Source organism: Pongo abelii, chromosome X (assembly GCF_028885655.2).
Source record: "Pongo abelii isolate AG06213 chromosome X, NHGRI_mPonAbe1-v2.0_pri, whole genome shotgun sequence".
Taxonomy (NCBI): Eukaryota; Metazoa; Chordata; class Mammalia; order Primates; family Hominidae; genus Pongo; species Pongo abelii.
The window spans coordinates 15,720,108-15,740,302 of NC_072008.2; the positions used below are offsets into that span (position 1 = coordinate 15,720,108).

At 42.4% G+C, this 20,195-nt stretch overlaps 1 protein-coding gene and 1 pseudogene across 1 annotated transcript in view; both read right to left on the minus strand.

Annotated features, from left to right (window-relative positions):
• CLTRN (collectrin, amino acid transport regulator) overlaps positions 1-19,183 on the minus strand; it is a 37,698-nt gene extending 18,515 nt beyond the window's left edge. Inside the window, exons 1-3 of the mRNA XM_002831415.4 lie at positions 18,658-19,183; positions 18,277-18,335; positions 12,974-13,059 (exon numbers count right to left, since the gene is read on the minus strand). Of these exons, the coding sequence (XP_002831461.1) occupies positions 12,974-13,059; positions 18,277-18,335; positions 18,658-18,790 (278 nt within the window). The 5' untranslated portion in view covers positions 18,791-19,183. The remainder of the gene's footprint in view (positions 1-12,973; positions 13,060-18,276; positions 18,336-18,657) is intronic.
• On the minus strand, positions 7,327-7,708 carry LOC100434513 (prothymosin alpha-like; annotated as a pseudogene).
• Positions 19,184-20,195: the final 1,012 nt, after the last annotated feature.

Here is a 20,195-nt window from a genome sequence, read left to right on the forward strand (position 1 = left end):
AGTGTCTGGGACCATGAGTAGGAAGGATTGAGGCTTGAGCCTCCTTGGTCCGCCAGACAGCATGGGGCACCACCCGCCCCTTCTGCAGCTGCACGCCGCAAAGCTCTGGCCTGGCCGTGGCCTCCCACCCCATGCTACACTTGGTGGCCAGCCCGTACCCGGCCCATGGCGCCTCGTGCACTTTCTGACATTTTGATACCAAGGGTCGCTGGTCACTGAGCCCCGACACTTGATCTCTGGCCCTGACCGCAGATTTCCGAAACTTCTGGCAGCCCAGTGTCTACTGGAAGGTCCAACCCACTGCCCTGCTCTCATGGGCAGCTACCTGAGCGGCTTCCTGGGCTGGCTCTGGGCCAGAAAGCCGCGCCCCCACCCCCCCACCTCCGCACCAGAAGCACTGGGCCCTACTGTCCAGGCCCTTCCTCAGCTCCCAGGTCCAGGAGAACTGCAAGGTCACCTACTTCCACGGGAAGCGCTGGGTCCGCATCCAGCCCCTCCCCACCGCTCCCCCCAGCTGGGACTACGCCCGCATCCGCATCCCGGAGAGAGATGGTGCCTGCCCGCATCCGCGTCCTGAGAGAGATGGTCCCCGAGGCCTGGAGGTGCTTTCCCAACAGGCTGCCACTGCTGAGCAACATCAGGCGTGATTTCTCTGAGGCTCGCCTAGCCTACATGAAGCGGTGGCTTTGGACCGCCCGCCACACCCCCACCAGCCTGTCCGCAGCCTGGTAACCATGAAAATCGCCCCGCCCGAGCCCAGAGGGAGCCCGACGCCCAGGCCATCTGCCTTCAGGTCTGTGATGAGAAACGGAGTGGCCCATTCCTTTGTGCCCGGGTCTAGGCCGCTGAGCAGAGGCCCCCACTCCCAGGCAGCGTTGTCTCAATCCTTCCTGGCGGCCGCCTGCCTTGCTGAGGATATGTGGCCGCCAGGCGCCCGGTCGCCGCAGGAGCGCTGGGCCTGCGGTTAGCACTGCCCTGACGCCTCAGGCTTGCCTGCACCTGGAAGGAGCTTCGCCAGGTGGCTCATGGCATGAGCCTCTGAGCACACCCAGCCTGCTGCCCGACTCCAAGAGTCAGGCCCCTGCCACCACCTCCTGAGCCTCCAGCCCTCAGCACCTTCACCCTACTGACCGCGGTTCCACCCCCACACCAGCCACCGGCCCCACCGGGGCACTTCCCACTGCTCCAGCCGACCACTCAGCGAGCCCCAGGCCCACTTCTCCTCTCCCTTAAAGCCCTTCCCTTGCCCTTGCCCATTCGCTCCTGCCTTCTCCCTGGGGACAGAAGGCATGCTTCTCCCCAGTTTCCCCAGTTTCTGCAATAAAATGTTTGTTGTTGTTAATAATAATAGGTGTCTTTATTACAGAGATTGTCATATTCTTTCTTTCAAAGACGACACCATGGTTTCTCCAGCTTGGCACTACTACTTGGGCCAGATGGTTCTTTCTTGTTGGTGGGGGCAGGGGAGAGGGGAAGGGGGAGGGAGGAGCGGGAAGCTGTCTTGTGCATTGCAGGGCCTTAGCAACACCCGTGGCCTCTCACTTCTAGGTGCCAGCAGCGCACTGACAGTCCTGACTATCAAAAATGGCTCCAGGCGTTGCCAAATACTCCCTGGGAGGGTAGAGAGGTCAAAAGTCATACTGGTGAAGAACCACTGAGGAACAGTGACCTCTACTGGCAGAAACAGGCAAGCCTGGTCCCCCAAAATGAGCGGTTTTCTAACACATATCAAAGACGTAGGGACAAACCAAATGAAGTGGCGCATGCTGGACAGAAAACATTTTCACCAGTTTTCTAGAATGCTTGGGGTGTGAATGATTCCTGTGGTCTGGTCTTACTAGCAATCAGGAAATGCAAAATTGTTACAAATGAGCTACTATTTTAAACTTTTCAAATTGGCAACGATTTAAAAGTTAAATAATACCAAGGGCTGGTAAAGACGCATGGAATTGGAATCCCAAGTGACTCTGTGGAAGCAAGGAGTCCAGCCACTGTGGAATGGCATTTGGAAGTGATTCCCAGAACAGAAAACGCAGCTACCAGAAACCCTGTGGCACACATACACAGACACTGGTGAGGATGTTCTTTGCGGCACTCGTCACCATAGCAGAGAATTGGAACAACCCAAACGTCCATCAGTACGGGACTAAAGTAAATATAGTACATGCTGTCACGGGAATACTGTTCCACAGATTAAAGGAAAGAAATAGCCCAGGGTTTCTCAACATCAGTACGATCAGGCCAGATAATTTTATGTTGTGAGGATACTATGTGCTTTCCAGGTTGTTTAGCAGCAAATCTGAGCTCTATCTACCAGGTATCAGGACTACCTCCAGTTGTGACAATTAAAAATGGCTACAGGTGTTCCCAAATATCCCCTGAAGGACAAAATCACCCCCTGGTGGCAACCATTGAGCTAGAGCTACATATTTTTTTAAATAAAAGAATAGATCTCGGCCCGGCACGGTAGCTCACGCCTGTAATCCCAGCACTTTGGGAGGCTGAGGGGGGCAGATCACGAGGTCAGGAGTTTGAGACCAGTCTGGCCAGCATGGCAAAACCCCATCTCTACGAAAAGTACAAAAATTAGCTAGTCATGGTGACGCACACCTGTAATCCCAGCTACTCAGGAGGCTGAGACAGGAGAATCGCTTGAACCCGGGAGGCGGAGGTTGCAGTGAGCCGAGATCTCGCCACTGCACTGCACCCTGGGCAACAAACAAGACTCCGTCTCAAAAAAAAAAAAAAAAAAAAAGAAAAAAAGAATAAATCTCAAAAATACACCATCAAGTGAAAAAGATAAGAGGTAAAATATTATGCGTAGTACATAACATTTATATAAATTAAACAAATACCAAATAGAATTTCAGGCATAAAAGGCCAGAAATCATGTAGGGAGTCATTTAGTTACTTTGCCTGTATTATTCTTTCCATATAAAGCCTCTTTAAGTACTGTTCAAACATGAATTTCATGGTATTCCCCATTAGAGAGCCATAGAATACAGCTGTAAACAAAGCAAAATCCTTTATCTCATGGAGCTTGCTAAGGAGGTGGAGACAAAAAATAAACAAGTAAATAAATGCATACACTGTGGAGGTGTGAAGTAAGTACTATAAAGAAAAAAAAATAAAAGGAAGGGCATACAACTCCATCAACACAACTATGGCCCCAAATACTTTTCTCTGTCTCCAACACTATGGAACTATACCATGAATACAAGTTCTTTAAATTTATTCAAGTCTCCAATGGGTGGCAACTCATACTTTAACACATCACCTCAGCAAATAAAATGAAAATATTTTATCTACTTAGAAATAAAGATTTCCAAAAGATTAAAATTTTTGCTGAAAATATTAAACTTTACATTTTCAATGGAGACAGTTATTGTTAGATAGAAAAAGTTCCTGGACTGAAACTCTAAAAACAAAGCTTTTATTTTGAAATTTACTACCTGCTAAATGGTGGTCTTGAGACAAGTCATTTCGCTGTCTATGAGTTACTAGGAAGGGCTTGAGCTCTTAGTGTGTCAATGGGGGTGTGCTGTTGGCATTTTGGGTGGGAATATTATGGGTAACTGTCTTGAGCCATTCACCACACTGATTATCTCTCTTCCCCGCCCTTTAAATGCTACAGCACTCTACAGTCATAGATATAACCCCCATACAGATCCCATTTCCTTATATTCCATGGGCAGGGGGCGGTCAGTACCAAGTAAGAAACACTTCTAAATCCCTTCAAAAGTTTCAAGGTCATGAAAACAAAGGAAGACAGAGAAAGTGTCACAGAGTGGATCAGACTAAGGAGAAATAGATTCCTAAATAGAAAAAGGACATTAGTAGAAAAAGTGAACCAACCTGAATTTCTTTGTTTGGATAAGTCTACCGTGGTTATTTAACATGATATCATAAGGGAAATTGGGTTAGAGCAGGGTTTCTCAATAGCACTATTAACATTTTAGCCTGGATAACTCTAGGTTGTCGGGGACTGTCTATGTTTTGTATGATATATAGCAGCATCCCTAGCCTCTACATACTAGATGCCAGTAGCACATCCAATTGTGAAAACCAAAATGTCTCCAGAAATTGCCAGATATCCTTGGGAGCAATTGCGGGGAACCCCCCCACCAAGAGGCCCACACTTGGTGGGCCTCTCTATATTAACTTTGTAACTCTTTTGTAAATCTTTTTTTTAAATTAAATACACAGACATATACATACATATAAGAGCAAAGCAGTTATTTAAAAAGTTGCCTGGGCACAGTAAAAGTATCTAAAAGAAAAATAAAAACTAGGCAATGTTTTAATGCTCTTGACTAGCTTCATTGATAAGGAGATAACAGATTTAAAAAATTTGTTTGAAATTAAGAAATCTGTATTCAAATGCAAGATACTGGTACCCACCAGCATAAGGATGGTATTAATAGTTACCTGAAATTTTTTAAAATTCTTTCTGTTATACATTCAGATGTAAAATTATTTATTATGATGACTTCCATCGTACTAGTTTCTTAAGCATCATTTCTCTAAGATTGATATAAAGAGAAAAGGTAAATAGTTTTGGCTGTTTGTGGTCTTCTTCAACAGGAGAATGTTGTGTCCTTCCTACATGATGTTTCTGCCCAAATATGTAACTCATCTCAAGATTCTAAGCAAACAAAAAGGTAACCTAATGTTCAACAAATGTCACCAACAGATATATAACTCTACAGACGTGTTTCTATTTTGTTCACATACATGCAGTTGAACTAGGAATTAATAAGCCCACTTCCCACAGTAGCAATGTTGTGGGAAGGGGGCCAGGGGAAAGCCTAGCCCTGCTCTGAAGGCAGCAAAGGCTGTATATGAAGATGGAGACACACTCTGGGCTGGCACTTCCTACTTGCTTGGATGATGCTTTCAGAAACTAACTGATGTCTTGGCCTCCCCAAGAGTAAGAAACCGAGGTCCAACAAGAGCTAACACCCAGGCAACAGGGAGCTGCTTCTACTCTGGCCATTGTGTGCCAAATCCACCATGGGAGCATCCTCCTGTGGGACTGAGGTTAAAAAGAGAAAGAAATTGGGGGGATGGGGGGACACGGTCTTCTTGTGTCCACTGCACCTCAATAGACAGGCCTCTGGTTTAAGAGCCAGGATGTTAAACATGCTTCATTCACTCACAACTATTTACTAAGAGCTAACCTTGGTTAGCCAATATGGTTAGGGATATGGTTAGGAAAAGAGTTCCTACTACAGCGGCCTTTAGATTCCGTGCCCCATCCCATGCAGGAATTTAGTGATGCTAAGACTCTTGAAAACCAAGACCCGAGTCTTGAGCCCACCAGAGCATTAAATACCAAAGTGGAAGCCAGTAACCCCCACCGTGACAGAATTTGCACCTAGTTCCATGCCCTGTGTGAGAATAGACCCAGGACATGGGGAGGACAAAGAGCTTCTAGATTTCACATGGCTTGTCTGCATTCTTTGTCAGGAGGGTCTCTAATCCCTGCCCTGATTTGAACTTCATGATCTCCAAGCAAAGAGCACCTGTTTTAATTTGATCAGTTGCAGGGTCACTAGGGAGATTATCAAATATTTTGTCCATTTGCAGCAGATTTCTCTGTGCCCTACGACATGAGGACATGAGGCCCAAGTCTGTCCTGTGCTGTAAGCCCCCATATTCCTGAAGCTTTGCCCACGTGGATTCAGTAAGTGATTGGGGGGAAAAACGGATCGATGAAAGAAGGTTAACATCTCAGTGCTTCTGACATTATTCCCAGAGAGACAAACTGAGGAAGTAAATTGGTCCAGGGCTGTAATAACAGAAAAGAGAGGCAGGGAAGGAAGGAGATTACTTTCCAGAAACTTTGTCTACTCATCTACAAATACTCAGACAACAAAACAGCACACAGAACTCTATGGTAAAAGAAGAATCCTGAATATACTGTAGATGAAAGTAGCCAAGAAGAACTGTAAATGTGAGGGCAGAAAGTTGGTGCTAGAAAGGAAGTAACATGAAGAATGACTGCACATAGTTCTGTAATTTATGTATTAAGGAACCAAAGGATACAAATTTCTTCCAGTTATAGATTATGTGCAACTAATGTGACTTCTCCATGGCCTTTCTTCCAAATGTGACTACATTGAATGTCCTCCAAGATTCGTACAGAATGAAAAATTGATCAACTAACAAGCATTTCTTGAGCTAAACATGTCTTTTTAAAGCATGTTTTGATGTCATAAATAAACTGAAATGCCATTAGCACAACTAAATAAAAATCCTACATTTTCAAGATTTTAAATATGAATGAGTCCAATGGAATTATTTTTTGTTGTTGTTAGAGCAACTCAGCGAAACAAAATTCCAATTTATTGTTCATCATATTGTTTCACACATATGTCAAAGAGGCCAAAAAAATAAACAGCAACTTCACAGACCAAAAAAAAGGCAGGGAGGGGAGTGAGAAACCTTTTACCTTTGGCCTTTTTAACCATCTCATACAAACTTATAGTACCGCTAAGTTCATACATAAAAAAAGATACTGGAACACTCGGAATAAGATTTTTTTGTTGTTGTTGTTGTTTTTGCTTTTCTTCAAGGTTTGTTTTTTCTTTGAACTGTATCATGAACATGGTCACACCACAAGTAAAGTCAGAAGTAAGACAGAGAAAGCTCTGAAGGCTGGTTTGATCATTTGAAAGCATTAAAAATGGCTGACCCCTAACAATATGTACAAAAATACACAATGAAAATAAAAAATATTGCCGGGTGCAGTGGCTCACGCCTGTAATCCCAGGACTCTTGAAGCTGAGGCGGGCAGATCACCTGAGGTCAGGAGTTCGAGACAGCCTGGCCAACATGGTGAAACCCCGTCTGTACTAAAAATACAAAAATCAGCCAGGCGTTGTGGCAGGCACCTGTAATCCTTGCTACTCGGGAGACTGAGGCAGGAGAATTACATTAACCAAGGAGGTGGAGGTTGCAGTGAGCCAAGATGGCGCCACTGCACTCCATCCTGGGTGACAGAGCGAGACTCCATCTCAAAAAAATAAAATAAAATAAACAATGTAAATAAAAAATATGAACAAATTTTTTTCTTAAAGTACTTTTAAGGAAAAAAGCTGAGCTTTGGAAGTTTGAGTTCTTTTTTTTTCCTCCCCTGTTGAAAATTCTTGTGGTTTGGGTTGGGTGGTGAAGAGTGCTTGTCACATGAAGGTGGTGTTGCCCGGCAGGCCTCTCTAATTCAAGATGACTACACTTAGATTCTGAAACAGGGTGAAGAGTGAATGGATCACGGTGGCCTTTTCTTTTTTCTTTTTTTAAATTTAACTTTTTCTTTTTTGCTGTCTAGTCATCCTCATCAGTCTTCTGCTTCTTGGTATCAACGTTGTCATCCTCAGCATCTTCAACTGCCCATTTGCCCATAGAATCCTCAGCTGCCACATCTTCATCTTCATCCTCTTCCTCACCATCACCTTCTTCCTCCTCCTTTTCCTCCCCATATTCTTCCTATTCTTCTTCTACCTCATTGTCAGCTTCCTGTTTCCCATTTTCCTCATTAGTGTTCCCATTACCAGGACCATCTCTTCCCTTCTCTGCCTCCTCCACAACTTCTTTCTTCTCCTTTAAGACTTTGGTGATGATCTTGGAGCTGGTGTCCACAGTTGCATCTGACATGGTGGTGCACACCAGTGACCAATGCAGTGGACTAAAAAGAAACCAAGAGTTTGGGGACTGGCAATAATGCAGAGTCCGAGAAGGGCAGGTGTGGCTGCAGCAAGCTGGAAGCCAAACCCAGAAACAATGCAAATATGGCTTTTCAGAGCAGCCAGTGAGCTGATGGAATTATTTGAATTCACTTTAATAATCATTTTGACCAATTGTTTTTACCAAGAAATTATATTAATTCATACATAAGTGACTTCTTTCAGCAAATCATGAAAAAGAGGTAAAAATGTTTACTCCTTTTCCTCAAGTGTGGAAAGCCCTGGTCTGAAGGTTTCTCTAAGAATTGGCTCCACTGCCATTTTTCATCAATGGCGCCAGACAGGGCCAACTGCCTCCAAAGAGTGGTAAGAATCTGGCTCTTGTTTATGGAAATCAAAAGGACTAAATAGGCGCTGGGCTGCTGTTTTACAAGCACAAGACCGTTAATCCCCTTACCGTGGATACAACAGCACGTTGTTCCTTTTTAGATCACAAGACTTATCCTTGAATAATTAGGCAGAGGGAGAAATTCATTATATGTCCTACACCATTTAACTCAGAAAGAGAAAGCCTTGCCTGAGTTAGACTTTACCTTTCTTGCTAAAAATGATAAATTATCTAAAAGTTGATGTTTGAGTAAACTAGGCATATTAAGTTTCCAGTTGACCTGGGAATTAGACTAAACTTTGGATTAGATTATAGCTTCCTTAGAAATTCTTTTCAACATTTTAAAATTTCTGTGAAACTGTTTTAGTAAATCTGGCCTAAATCATATTTTAAACAGTTGAAAACACTTGGTTGCCATCTTCAATCCAAGTTCCAGGAAAACCTCAAGTAACCTCAACTAATGAAACCAGAGCTTTCTCTTAACTTCATTTTTCCATCTATCTCCCATTCTGCTCCTAAAAAAATACAGCAATAGCAAAAAAAGCATTTAATATCAGAAATTGTGAATGATGATTTTGAAAGAGTTGTCTTGTTTCTGTCACATTTGATCTATCTTTCTACAATGTCTACCAGGGCTAGGTTCCTGGGTGTGGACCTGGTGCAGTGTGGGACCTGGTCTTAGTCCTCATTCGAATCTCAGTGGTCAGCACGTAGCAGGCTTTCAGTAGAGGTCACTTAATCCTGTGGCTCCAGCCACAGCAGTGTAGTTCCACGGGCTGGCCTCATGGACAGCAGTGAAGGAAGAGGTTGATGTTGCTCACACTGTTCCCTTTGGGCACTCTGTCAGCTCCTTCTTCCTCGCTTCTTGACAGCATCTGGGGCAGATGGTGTGGCTTTCCTGTCACTTCCGGCCGCTAAGGCATCCAGGCCAGTCTAACCAAAACTGCCTTCCTGCCTCTCACATACAGCTGCTCTCCTTCCAGCAGTTCTGGCCAGAGCAGGGACCTGAGTGGCGGGCTCCAGCCATTTCCTCCGGGCTCCACTCCCTACTCCTTCCCTGCCTGTGCTCCCCTCCAACATGCTTCATTCTCCTCGCTTAGGGACAGGAAAGCAAGATGATGGGGGCGTCAGATAGATAAGGAAAGGCCAAATTCTTCTTCCTGGATCAGGGTCCTTGTGGTTCCCCCGCTGTGAGGGGTCTTCTGTGGTAGTGGGCGTCCAGATGCTCTCCACTCAAAATGCTCCTGTGGGGCCTTCAAGGGCCCCTCCAGGGACCTCTACACTGCATCTTCCCCTGACATGGGTGACACGCTCTGACTGATTTCCTCCACCCCACCTCGGCTCTGCCTCCAGGGGTATACACCTCCAGCCTCACTCTGCTGCCTTGCCTTGCTCTGTCTCACTTAGGGACATGGGCCCAATAGGCAGTAACTCTATCCTGTTCCCTTCCAAAGCCTCTGCTTGGCCCCAGGAATATATTCAAGTGCAGACTGCTCAGAAAACTGCTCTCTCTCTCCCCAGTCACAGGCACTCAAGCCAGCCTTCCACCATGAGACTTCTCCGGCTAAGAGGTAGCCACCAGTTTCTGTTCCAGATACACTCTCAGTGGCTAGGGACACCATCATATTCTCTAGAACTCCAGCTACTGCTACTCTAGTGGCAACTTGACGGGGTCCTGAGAATGTCTGCAAGTTGGGGAGCATCCCTCCAGAAAATAATATGCTAGTCTCCCTTCTTACAGACAACTGTATCCTCTATGAGCACTTCTCTACCTGACTTCAGGTAGGTAGGGATGCAAACAAGAATATCACTCCAAACACATCATCACTCGTAAGGAATGGGGGCCAACTCATCAGCATGAACTCAGTTGTCAACAGCCTGGCTGGCTACACTGGGGAATCTGCACAGGAACCCATTCCCAGCCCTGTTCAAGTCCTAGGGGAGTGGAAATGCCACAGCCCTCTCTGCAAGCCCACACCCTCAGCCTCTCTGATCCCCTTAGGGAATCCCTGGTTTCTCTTCCACTGCCTGCCTGCGGTGATGGTAACTGGACTAGATCAGCTCTCCAACAAGACATCATTTCCTTTTTCATAGCCACGCAAGCTTCTACTGTAAGTATATGCCAATTGTACGTTTCCAGACAGGAAGAGGCATGCTCAGGAGACAATGAGCTCTGTATCATTGGTGGTGACCAAATTTGATATAAGAGATGTTGTAGATATCACCCTGGGTAAAAGGTGGGATGAAAGTGAGACTATATTATTCTGTTAATTACTTGAATATCTTTGTTTTTAATTCATGTGATTTAGTTTATTTTTGTGCTTTACAGTTTTCTGCAATATTAGTGGATAAACAATGGTGGGCGGGGGGAGACAATAAACAGCCAGTCCCCAAAACTTGGATCCTGAAGCTATCCTGGAAAGGAATATTTGCCACACTCCTTCAGTCTGCCCACATTGGCACCAAAAGATTTCTGGAAGGTGGCTACTGGTATCTTCCATCCACCTGCCACACTGGAGAGAAGCAGCCTCTCCGCAAAGCTATTTTCAATCCAATCTTGCATTATGTGGTGTCCTTTCCCATAGCTCTTCATGTAGGCGTGCAGCTTCCAATATGGCAGTGCATGTGGAATCCAGGCCAGCAGCTGAATTGCATCTTAAACACATCTCGCTCGTCAAATCATCCCCTTGATAGCTGTATCACCAGGACTCATACTGCCTGACTCTTTACAGAAAAATGTGTACTGACCCTCAGTCCAGTTTTGCAGTTTTGATTTTTACAACTGACACTGGCAACAAAAGCTTCTACTTTTGTTGAAGGTGCCATTACTTGCAATGGCAAAAACCACAATTACTTTTTCACCAACCCGATATATATCCAGTGTACCCAATTTTTTTTTTTTTTTTTTTTTTTTTTTTGAGACAGTCTCACTCTGTCACCCAGGCTGGAATGCAGTGGCACCATCATAGTTCACTGCAGCCTCAAACTCCTGGGCTCAAGTGATCTCAGCCTCCTGAATAGCTGGGACTATAGGTGTGTGCCACCATGCCCAGCTAATTTTTGCATTTTTTGTAGAAACAAGGTTTTGCCATGTTGCGCATGTTGCCCAGGCTGGTCTCGAACTCCTGGGCTCAAGTGATCTGCCTGCCTCGGCCTCCCAAAGTTTTGGGATTGGAGGCGTGAGCCACTGCACCCAGCCCCAGTGCCCAATTGTAAGTCAAACAACCTTTCAAATAAACCAGATCAGATATTCATAGACTCCTACAATGATCCAGATTCTGAAGGAAGATATTTTAAAGGTAAACTCCCAAAAATCAATCTGAAATGTTATATACTTAAATTAAATTTTCCTAAGAATGGAAACACTTAATTTAACTTAGTCATGTACTAGGTGAAATGTGATCATTTAAAGTAACTAATAGTGCCATGAACACAGCAATGTATAAAACTTGCTTACAAGAAGGGCTAGAAGAAAATACAAAGAGAATATTTAAAGGGTTACCATTGTGAGATAACCAGTGGCTTTTCTTCTTATTTTTTTCCTGTTCAATTTTTTGTAATGTAATCACCTTATTTTTATTGAAAAAAGTTATTATAAATAATTGTGAAAGAATGCTGCAGTTTAATGGCATGAAATACAATATATATAATTTTAAGATCTATAAAACAGGAGTAGAACTTAGGGCAAAGTTTTGTTTTATTATATACCTTCTTTTCATTTTTTGAATCACGTTAATATATTATTTTAAAACATATATTTAAAATATACGTGTGTATACACAAATGTGTATGTGTTCATTTTGCTCCCTCAAATTCCACTCTTCTGTTTCATTCTTTATATTCATATCCCATGCATCAGATATTGTGGATGTGAGGGAGACCAATTAATAGTAATCATCTATACTGGGCCTTGAATTATTATAGAATTAAGACAAAAAGATTGTACAGATGGGAGACCAAAATAAAAGGCTAGGTTGGAGGATATGACTTTAATCAGCAGGCAAATTTTCTTCCTAATTAAAAAAAAATCCTGAAATGAAATATATTCACCTCCATTATCTCAAGTAGAGCATAACTGAGGCAGGTATTGTCCTGTACTGGAGTAACACACAAGATATTTAACCCTTCATATAAAATGGCACCTACTAAATGCTCCTCAGCTGCAAACAGCAAGTACAACCTTAGGGTGTATGCACCTGTGCATGCAGGGCCTGGTTCTGTACTTAGCTAGGGAGTTGCATGAGAGATGTCTGCTATCATTTGGGGACGGCTACCTCACAAGGAGAAAGGAACCCATGCCCAGGTTCTCCTTCCAGCTCACCAATCACATAAGTCATTTTACCTCTCAAGGGAGGAGTGAAGAAGGGAATAGAGAAAGACCAGGAAGGTTACCCTCATCACAAATAGAGAAAGAAGGAAACATCATAGACAACATTCCTCCAGAAGAATAGACAAAAAATATAAAACTATTAAAAGTCATATTAAGTGCTTTTAAGAAAATAAACAAGGTACTATGATAAATACCAAGAGTGGAAAGAACTTATACACACTTAGGTTATTTTCAAAATAAGAGTAAAATTCTGTGGTATCTATCTGCAAGAAAATTATATATACATATATATATACACACACAATAGAAATGTAGAAAGCTTAGAATATATAGCTGCAATTTTGAGGGATATTTATCTTCATATTATCTATTAAACAAAGAGCATTGTTGGAACATGATATAAACTGTAAGATGAGTTAGATTATAAAAGTTATTTTTAAGTTTAATAAAAATGTGAATCCCTTTGAAAAATTAGCTTAATAAATTATTCTCAAGATCAAGGTTTGAAATAATGCACTATCTCAAATAATACTGTAAATAATCAGTTAAGATTTCTCATTATTTGCTTACTCTGTTGCTTCTCTGTTGGGAACTTTTCTCATGGAGAAAGCTACCATCGCTTTGAAGAGGTATTCTTCATTGGTATCCCAGGCATACTGAAAAAGAAGGAAAACAAAGTGTATGGGGGAAAATATGGTCCATTGGTTCTACTTGTACCCACAGTGGCTCTCCCTCTCTCTCTCTCTCTCTCCACACACACACACACACACACACACACACACACGTTTCTCATATATTAGATACTGGAGACCATGATAAATTATATCCCCATGTTTGGGGTAGGGTTTCTTGGACATTCTAAGTTTGGTGTGTCTCCTGTTGCACTATCTTCCTAAGAACCTGCAGCATCGGTAGCCAGCCAACAAATAGGGCATTTGGACATTTCATCCTGGCCATACATAGTCCATTTTCATTTCCTTCCTCCCTTTCTCTTTTCCCTCATAAACTCCCTCCCAGTTGCCTTTATTAACATCAGTACAATTTTAAAAAAATTTTCTTAGCCAGAAACTTTAGTGTGTGTGCGTGCATATTATGGGCTGAATTTTGTCCTCACCAAAAAAATTTCATGTTGAAGTCCTAACTTGCAATACCTCAGAATTTAACTCTATTTGGAGACAGGGTCTTTGCAGTGATGATTAAGTTAAAATGAAGTTGTTGGAGTGGGCCCTAATCCACTATGATTGGTGTCCTTAGAAGAGGAAATCTGGACACAGAGGGAAGATGATATGAAGACACAGGGAGAAGACGGCCATCTACATACAGGCCAAAGAGAGAGGCCTGGAACAGATCCTTCCTTCACAGCCCTCGGAAGGAACCAACCCTATGACATCTTGACTTCCAGAACTGAGAGAAAATAAATTTCCGTTGTGTAAGGCACCCAGTCTGTGTTACTCTGTTATGGCAACCCTAGCAAATTAATATAGTATATTTGACTCACTCTGCTCCTTAATGCAGTAAATGCAAAAAGCCTGAGGCAAAAAGAAACTGAGCTGTTTAAGGACCACCAAGGAGGGTAGCAACTAAAGCAGAAGCAGGAAGGGAGAAAGTAGCAAAAGCTGAGGGGAAGAAGTTGGTGAGGGTGGGGGATTGGTATATCACAAGGACATTTTCAGGATTGGGGTTTCACTCTGGGATGGGGAAACATATTTTACCATTACGGCCTTTCTCCTCTTTGGTGGCAGGGAGGATAGTAAGTAAAAATAAATGACTCCTAAATAATAACAACAAAAAATGTATTACTCAGTTACCTTCTCTGGGTAAGGTTTATGACTGTGCTATACTTTTTCCTTTCTCCTAAATATTTTCATAGCATATTCTTTTTTTGGAAGGGAGGAGGGATGGGGTCTTGCTATGCTGTCCAGGCTGGTCTCAAATGTGTGGCCTTAAGTGATCCTCCTGCCTTGGCCTCTGTAACATAGAACCTTAAACTTTCTTCAGTTGCTTCTTCCACTTCACCATTTTCTTCTTCAGTCCTACCTTATGTAACTCTGCTGTAAGATGTTACCATAAAGAACAGAAAAGGGGGACAGGAGTGGTGGCTCAAGCCTGTAACACTTTGGGAGGCCAAGATGGGTGGATCACTTGAGCCCAGGAGCTCAAGACTAGCCTGGGCAACATAGTGAAACCCCATCTCTACCAAAAAAAAAAAAAAAATCAGCCGGGCGTGGTGGCATGCACCTGTAGTCCCAGCTACCCAGGAGGCTAAGGCAGGAAGATTGCTTGAACCTGGGAAGTGGAGGTTGCAGTAAGCCAAGATCATGCCACTGCACTCCAGCCTGGATGACAGAGTGAGACCCTGTCTCCAACAACAACAACAACAACAACAAAAGAATGGAAATGGAAAAATCACTTTTCTCACATGCAAATGTTAAATACTGCATTTTAATGTCAACTTTAGGTCTTATTTGAAGTGCTCCTTCAATCTTTTGATGTGAACTTTTCATTTGATATTATACTATGAAAGTTTAAAAGTAACTGATTGGTGGCATAGCTCTTTGTTTTTGATAATGCATTTTTTTCCGAAATTAATTTTATTCAGAATAAGAGTAGCTATGATCTAACCTAATAATAAATGAATAAAACATGAAGAAGAAATGGGTCTGATTAAAAATAGTGCAGAAACACTATTCAGACAGGGAAGGCTTATTAACAGAATGCAGACACAAGGAATAAGCCTGCTCAGGAACAAATGAGAATAATAAGCTCAGTGCAGAAAATGAAAATAAAGATGTTAGCCAGCTCTCCCTGGGACATGAATTTCAGTTGCTTTTCAGATCTTGGGGACAACTTGACCTGATCTCCTGTTCTTCCATTTGTTCATCTCAAAAACGAGAGCATAAGCTGGCTGGGTAGGAGTCCAATTTTGGTCACAGAACAAAGGCCCAAGCTATTTAGATCAGAACAGGACTGATGCAGTTCTAGATTGGGTTGGGTATCCTGCCAGTGGAACCAACTTATCTTGGGCAAGTGTGAAAGGATTGAAAGCTTGTGCATTGGACGTAGTGTATTTCTCCCAGGGCATTCAAACACTTCAAAGAGAGAGCCTCCACTTATAAAAGGAATTGAGCACATATATTAATGAGAAAATGTACAACTTAAGAGAGGATAAGGTAAGAGTTACTAAAGCTAAACATCTGTATACTTTATGATCCATTAATCTACTCCAGGGTAAATACCCCCAAAAAAGAAGGCATACGAAAAATACACATATAAGAACGTCCGTAGCAGCTTACCTACCTGTTGTGCGTACACTTGACACATAATAGGTGCTCAATGTGAAATTGAACACATCTTTATATCCCACGTGTGGCTTCACAGACCAAATGGTACAAATTAATTGCATATATTTATCTATCAGTTCAGATTCCTTGGTTCCTCATTTCAATAACATGTGCCAGGACCTTACATGCCCCAGCTTACCTTGCTTTTTGCACACATCTAAGAACACTCAAGCCATGGCTAACCCCACATTTTAGGTAAGTAATTGGCATAACCAGAGAAAATTACAGAACAGGGTTAGTTGGTTTAACTCTAAATTCATGATGACCTACCCCCAAATTGCCTGGGAATCCCTAAGTTTTCACCATCAGTTCTCTTTCTCATGGGTCACATAACTATTTCAAACCTCTCTCTAGAGAGAGAACTGATGGTCAATGCTTTTTTTTTTTAACCATTTTTTCCAATGTTTTCCCTCAAACCTCACTCTCAGTAAATGGTTTTGCTTCATAATTTATAGATACATCTCATCAATTTCAACTCTCCCATCCTCCTGACATCAAGATACAACACTTCCTCCATAGACACATGTCTTAGCCGCCTCCTCTCCTGAAGTGCCAGACAGAACTATGCCTATCAGAGGCCATTTCCGTCACTTATATTAGGAACACTTCTCCTCTGCCATTCTCAGATGTAAACAATATCAGTTCCCCTCCATTCTGTGTATTTAACTCTGACTGGAGTCTGTTCATTGTCTTTTAACCAAGCTCAAGACTTTCTCATTAAAGCCATAGCAAAGAGCTGTTGTTTTGCAACAGCAAAAACAAATCATTTTACTCAGTCTTCCTTTCTTCTACCACTTCTATCTCTTTCCAGCCCTTCACAGCCAAAATTCTCCCAGGAGTTGTCCACACATCTGTTTCAACATGTTCACCACTCATTTATTTTTTAACTCCCCACTATCTGCCTTCCAGCTCCTCCACCCCACGAAAAGAGCTCTTTCTAAAATCACCATTGACCTCCATATTGTCTAACACAATGAGCATTTTTCAGTCACCTTCTGGCTTGGCCTCTCAACAGCATTTGATGCTCTTGAACACTCCCTACATCTCAAAATGAAACTCCCTAACACAGCCCACACATTCCTTGGCCTGCCTGCTCCTCTCTAAGCTCATCACCTGCCATGTTCCTCCTCACTGCCCCAATTCTAGATATTTCTGCCCTCTTTCTAACCTTTACTCTCACCAAGATCCTTCCTGTGATAAGCCCTTGCACATGCTGTTCCCTCTGCCTTTCCTTCTTTCATTTCCTGGTTCACTTCAACTCATGCTTCAGACGTCACAGTAAGTGCCAGGTATTATGGCCCCTGACAAAGCCCAAGTGCCCTTGTACTTCTTCCCGAAATACTTGTCAAGATTGCACATTTGCATTTGGTTTACTGAATATTTAATAGATGACCAATTCTACTACTACTATAAGCTCCACAAGCGTAAGGACAAGCCTTAATCACCATTACATCCCAGCACTCAGCATGGTACCTGCTATTAGAGGATACTGGGATGGCCAACCCTGCACACTAGTAGAGGCAGTGTATTCTGCACTCAGACTGCCTGGGCTCAAATCTTACTTCTGCCACTTGCTGACTTGAAATATTGAGCATGTTACTTAATTTCTTTGAACCTCAGTTTTCTCATCCATTCAGTGGGAATACGAATACCTGTACTACTACCTTCCTCAAAGCGTTGTTATGATGGCTAAATGATTTGATAGGAGTAAGGTGCTTAGAAGAGCCCCAGCTAGAAAGTAAGATAAGTTCTCAATAAATGCTGGCTGTTATAACAATCATTACTCATTGAGTCAATAATAAAATAACAAATTGATGAACTGGCCTGCGAACAGAATACCTCTAATTTTCTTTAGCACTCTTTTTTCTGTTTCTAGCCTGAGGCATCTTAACGTCACCTTCTATTGGGGAAAAAATTTTGCAGACCACACTAGGAAACTGAAACTAGAATTAGACAATACTGTCTTTTTAATTCAATGATCTTTACCATTCCTATAGCCACATGGGCCCTATGACTATTTTTTAAACTTCTATTTCATAAGCATATATTTCATATGTTACTTTGATAATTGAGAATAAATGAAGAAACTTCATGTTCAAATTGGAAACTTTTTGTGCTATGAAAGACTTTATGTGGGTAGAACTATCCCTTATTTTCAATGGTAGAAAATCGAGGCTAACAAAATTCAAATGACCACAACGGTGAGGAGTAGACCCAGTCCAGACCTGAACGACTGACTCACGCCACTTGGCTTCACTATCCTGAGTTGAGATGCTGGTTTTTTAAGTTGTTTTGTGTGGCACAAAACTTCACATATTGCCTAGCATACACTACCGATTAAATACTTTAGGCAAACCTACTTTATTAAAAATTCATATTATTCTATAATGTATCTTTAAGAGATCAGATTTGAGGTCTTTAGAAATATTTATTCAAGATTAAGGTAACTATGCAGACAGGCCCATTATTAGAGAAAGCACAGTGTTATTAGCACACAAAAATTTAAAAAGAACACTCAGGTGCTCCACTTACTGCTTTATCTCCCAGAGCTGTTCTGATACTAAGTCTCACTTTAAAAGCATTTTCTGCACCTGCCAGAAAAGAAAAAAGAAAGAGCAGTATATGATGATTAGGATCTGCCAAAACAGAGTCTGAAAAATCCTAATATGTAATGCAACTCAAACTAATGGAACAAAGAACTACAATTAAACAGCCCCAAATACTCCTGGAAGTTTAACCTAAATCATCTTAGACAGTTTAATATTTTCTTTCAAACTCATTAAACACTCACTGCCCCAACTTTCAAGCCACAACATGTCTGCAGATTTAGAAAAATAAAGAGTTCTTTCAGTGGATGACTTGTCAAACATGTAGAAAACTGTTCATCTATTTTTAAATTTCAAGGCTACATACCTGGTTGACAGAGTTCAGCATGAATAGCAGTCACCAGAAAAAAGAGCAGCCACAACATTCTTTCAGGGTGGAAAACACAAGGCAAAGTGAGAAAAAAAAAAATCCACGCTGCACTTAAATCTGCCTTAGCCATTCTGTGACCCGGATTAGAATATCAGAGAAACAAGCGAGCCACCACCTAAAAGGTTTAATGATTAACACCCATCATTTGGGTCAACACTTCCATAAAAACAGCCCATCTCCTGTCAGTTATTTATGAAAACTTGTTTGGAAAACAGACTAGTTGTTTTCCCCACTCTGACTCTACCTCAAAAGAATGTCTTCTTTGCTGACTCAAAGTTGGAATCCTCCCCTGACCCCTTCTGCGATTCTCTGGTTACGTATATGATGGGAAGAATTGAGTCCTGTCTAGAGGTTTTCTTGACATGCACTTCCCACATTTTCGAGGCTGAGATACCTGGTTCATAGATAGGCTATCCTCACTCAGGAAACAAACATGACTCCCTTCTCTCTGGTAAACAAAGGGTGCCCTCCGTGAAGGGCCTCACCCGACTCTCACCACAGCGGGTGAACATCCCAGGAGAGCTTCGGAGCTTCCTCTTACCTACTTGAGGTTAGAGGGTGGGAGGAGGGAGAGGATCGAAAAACTACCTATTGAATACTATGCTTATTATCTGGGTGACAAAATAATAATCTGTACACCAAACTCCCATGACACACAATTTACCTATATAACAAAACTGCACAGGTACCTGCACATTCACACATAGGGAATGACTGTGTTCAGCCCTGAGGTCTGGCACTTGAATTAAATCAAAGTTAATGATACAGAGCAGCACTGTCCAAGGGACATTCTGTGTCGATGGGAATGTTCTGTGTCTGTGCTATCCAATATGGCAGCTACTAGAGGTAGGAGGCCATTGAGCACTGGAAATGGAGCTAGTGTAGCTGAGAAATTGAATTTTTGTTTAACTTAAGTAGGCACATGTGGCTACTGACTACATTGGTCAGTACAGCAATACAACAGTAATTAAAAGTTACCCACTCTGAAGTACCTTCACTGGGTTATTTCTCTAATCCTCAGACACTTCACAATTGTTATCATCATCTCACATGGTAGGGAACTGAGGCTCCAGCGTTGAAGTCATTGGCAGCAATGGGATGAGTGGGATGGGTGTCACTTTACCAGCTAGGTTGACTTACACTTGAACCCTGTCTCCACCACACCCAACTGCTCTGCGTCTCTGGTCATCATTGGTTAAAACTGGAATTGATCAAATCCCACATAGTCTCACTGATAAGTGGGAGCTAAACATTGAGTACACATGGACACAAAGAAGGGAACAACATACACAGGTACCTACTTGAGGATAGAGGGTGGGAGGAGGGAGAGGATCGAAAAAGTACCTATCGAATACTATGCTTATTATCTGGGTGACAAAATAAGCTGTACACCAATGACATACAATTTACTTATACAACAAACCTGCACATGCACCCCTAAACCTAAAATAAAAGTTTTAAAAAACCCTGAAGTT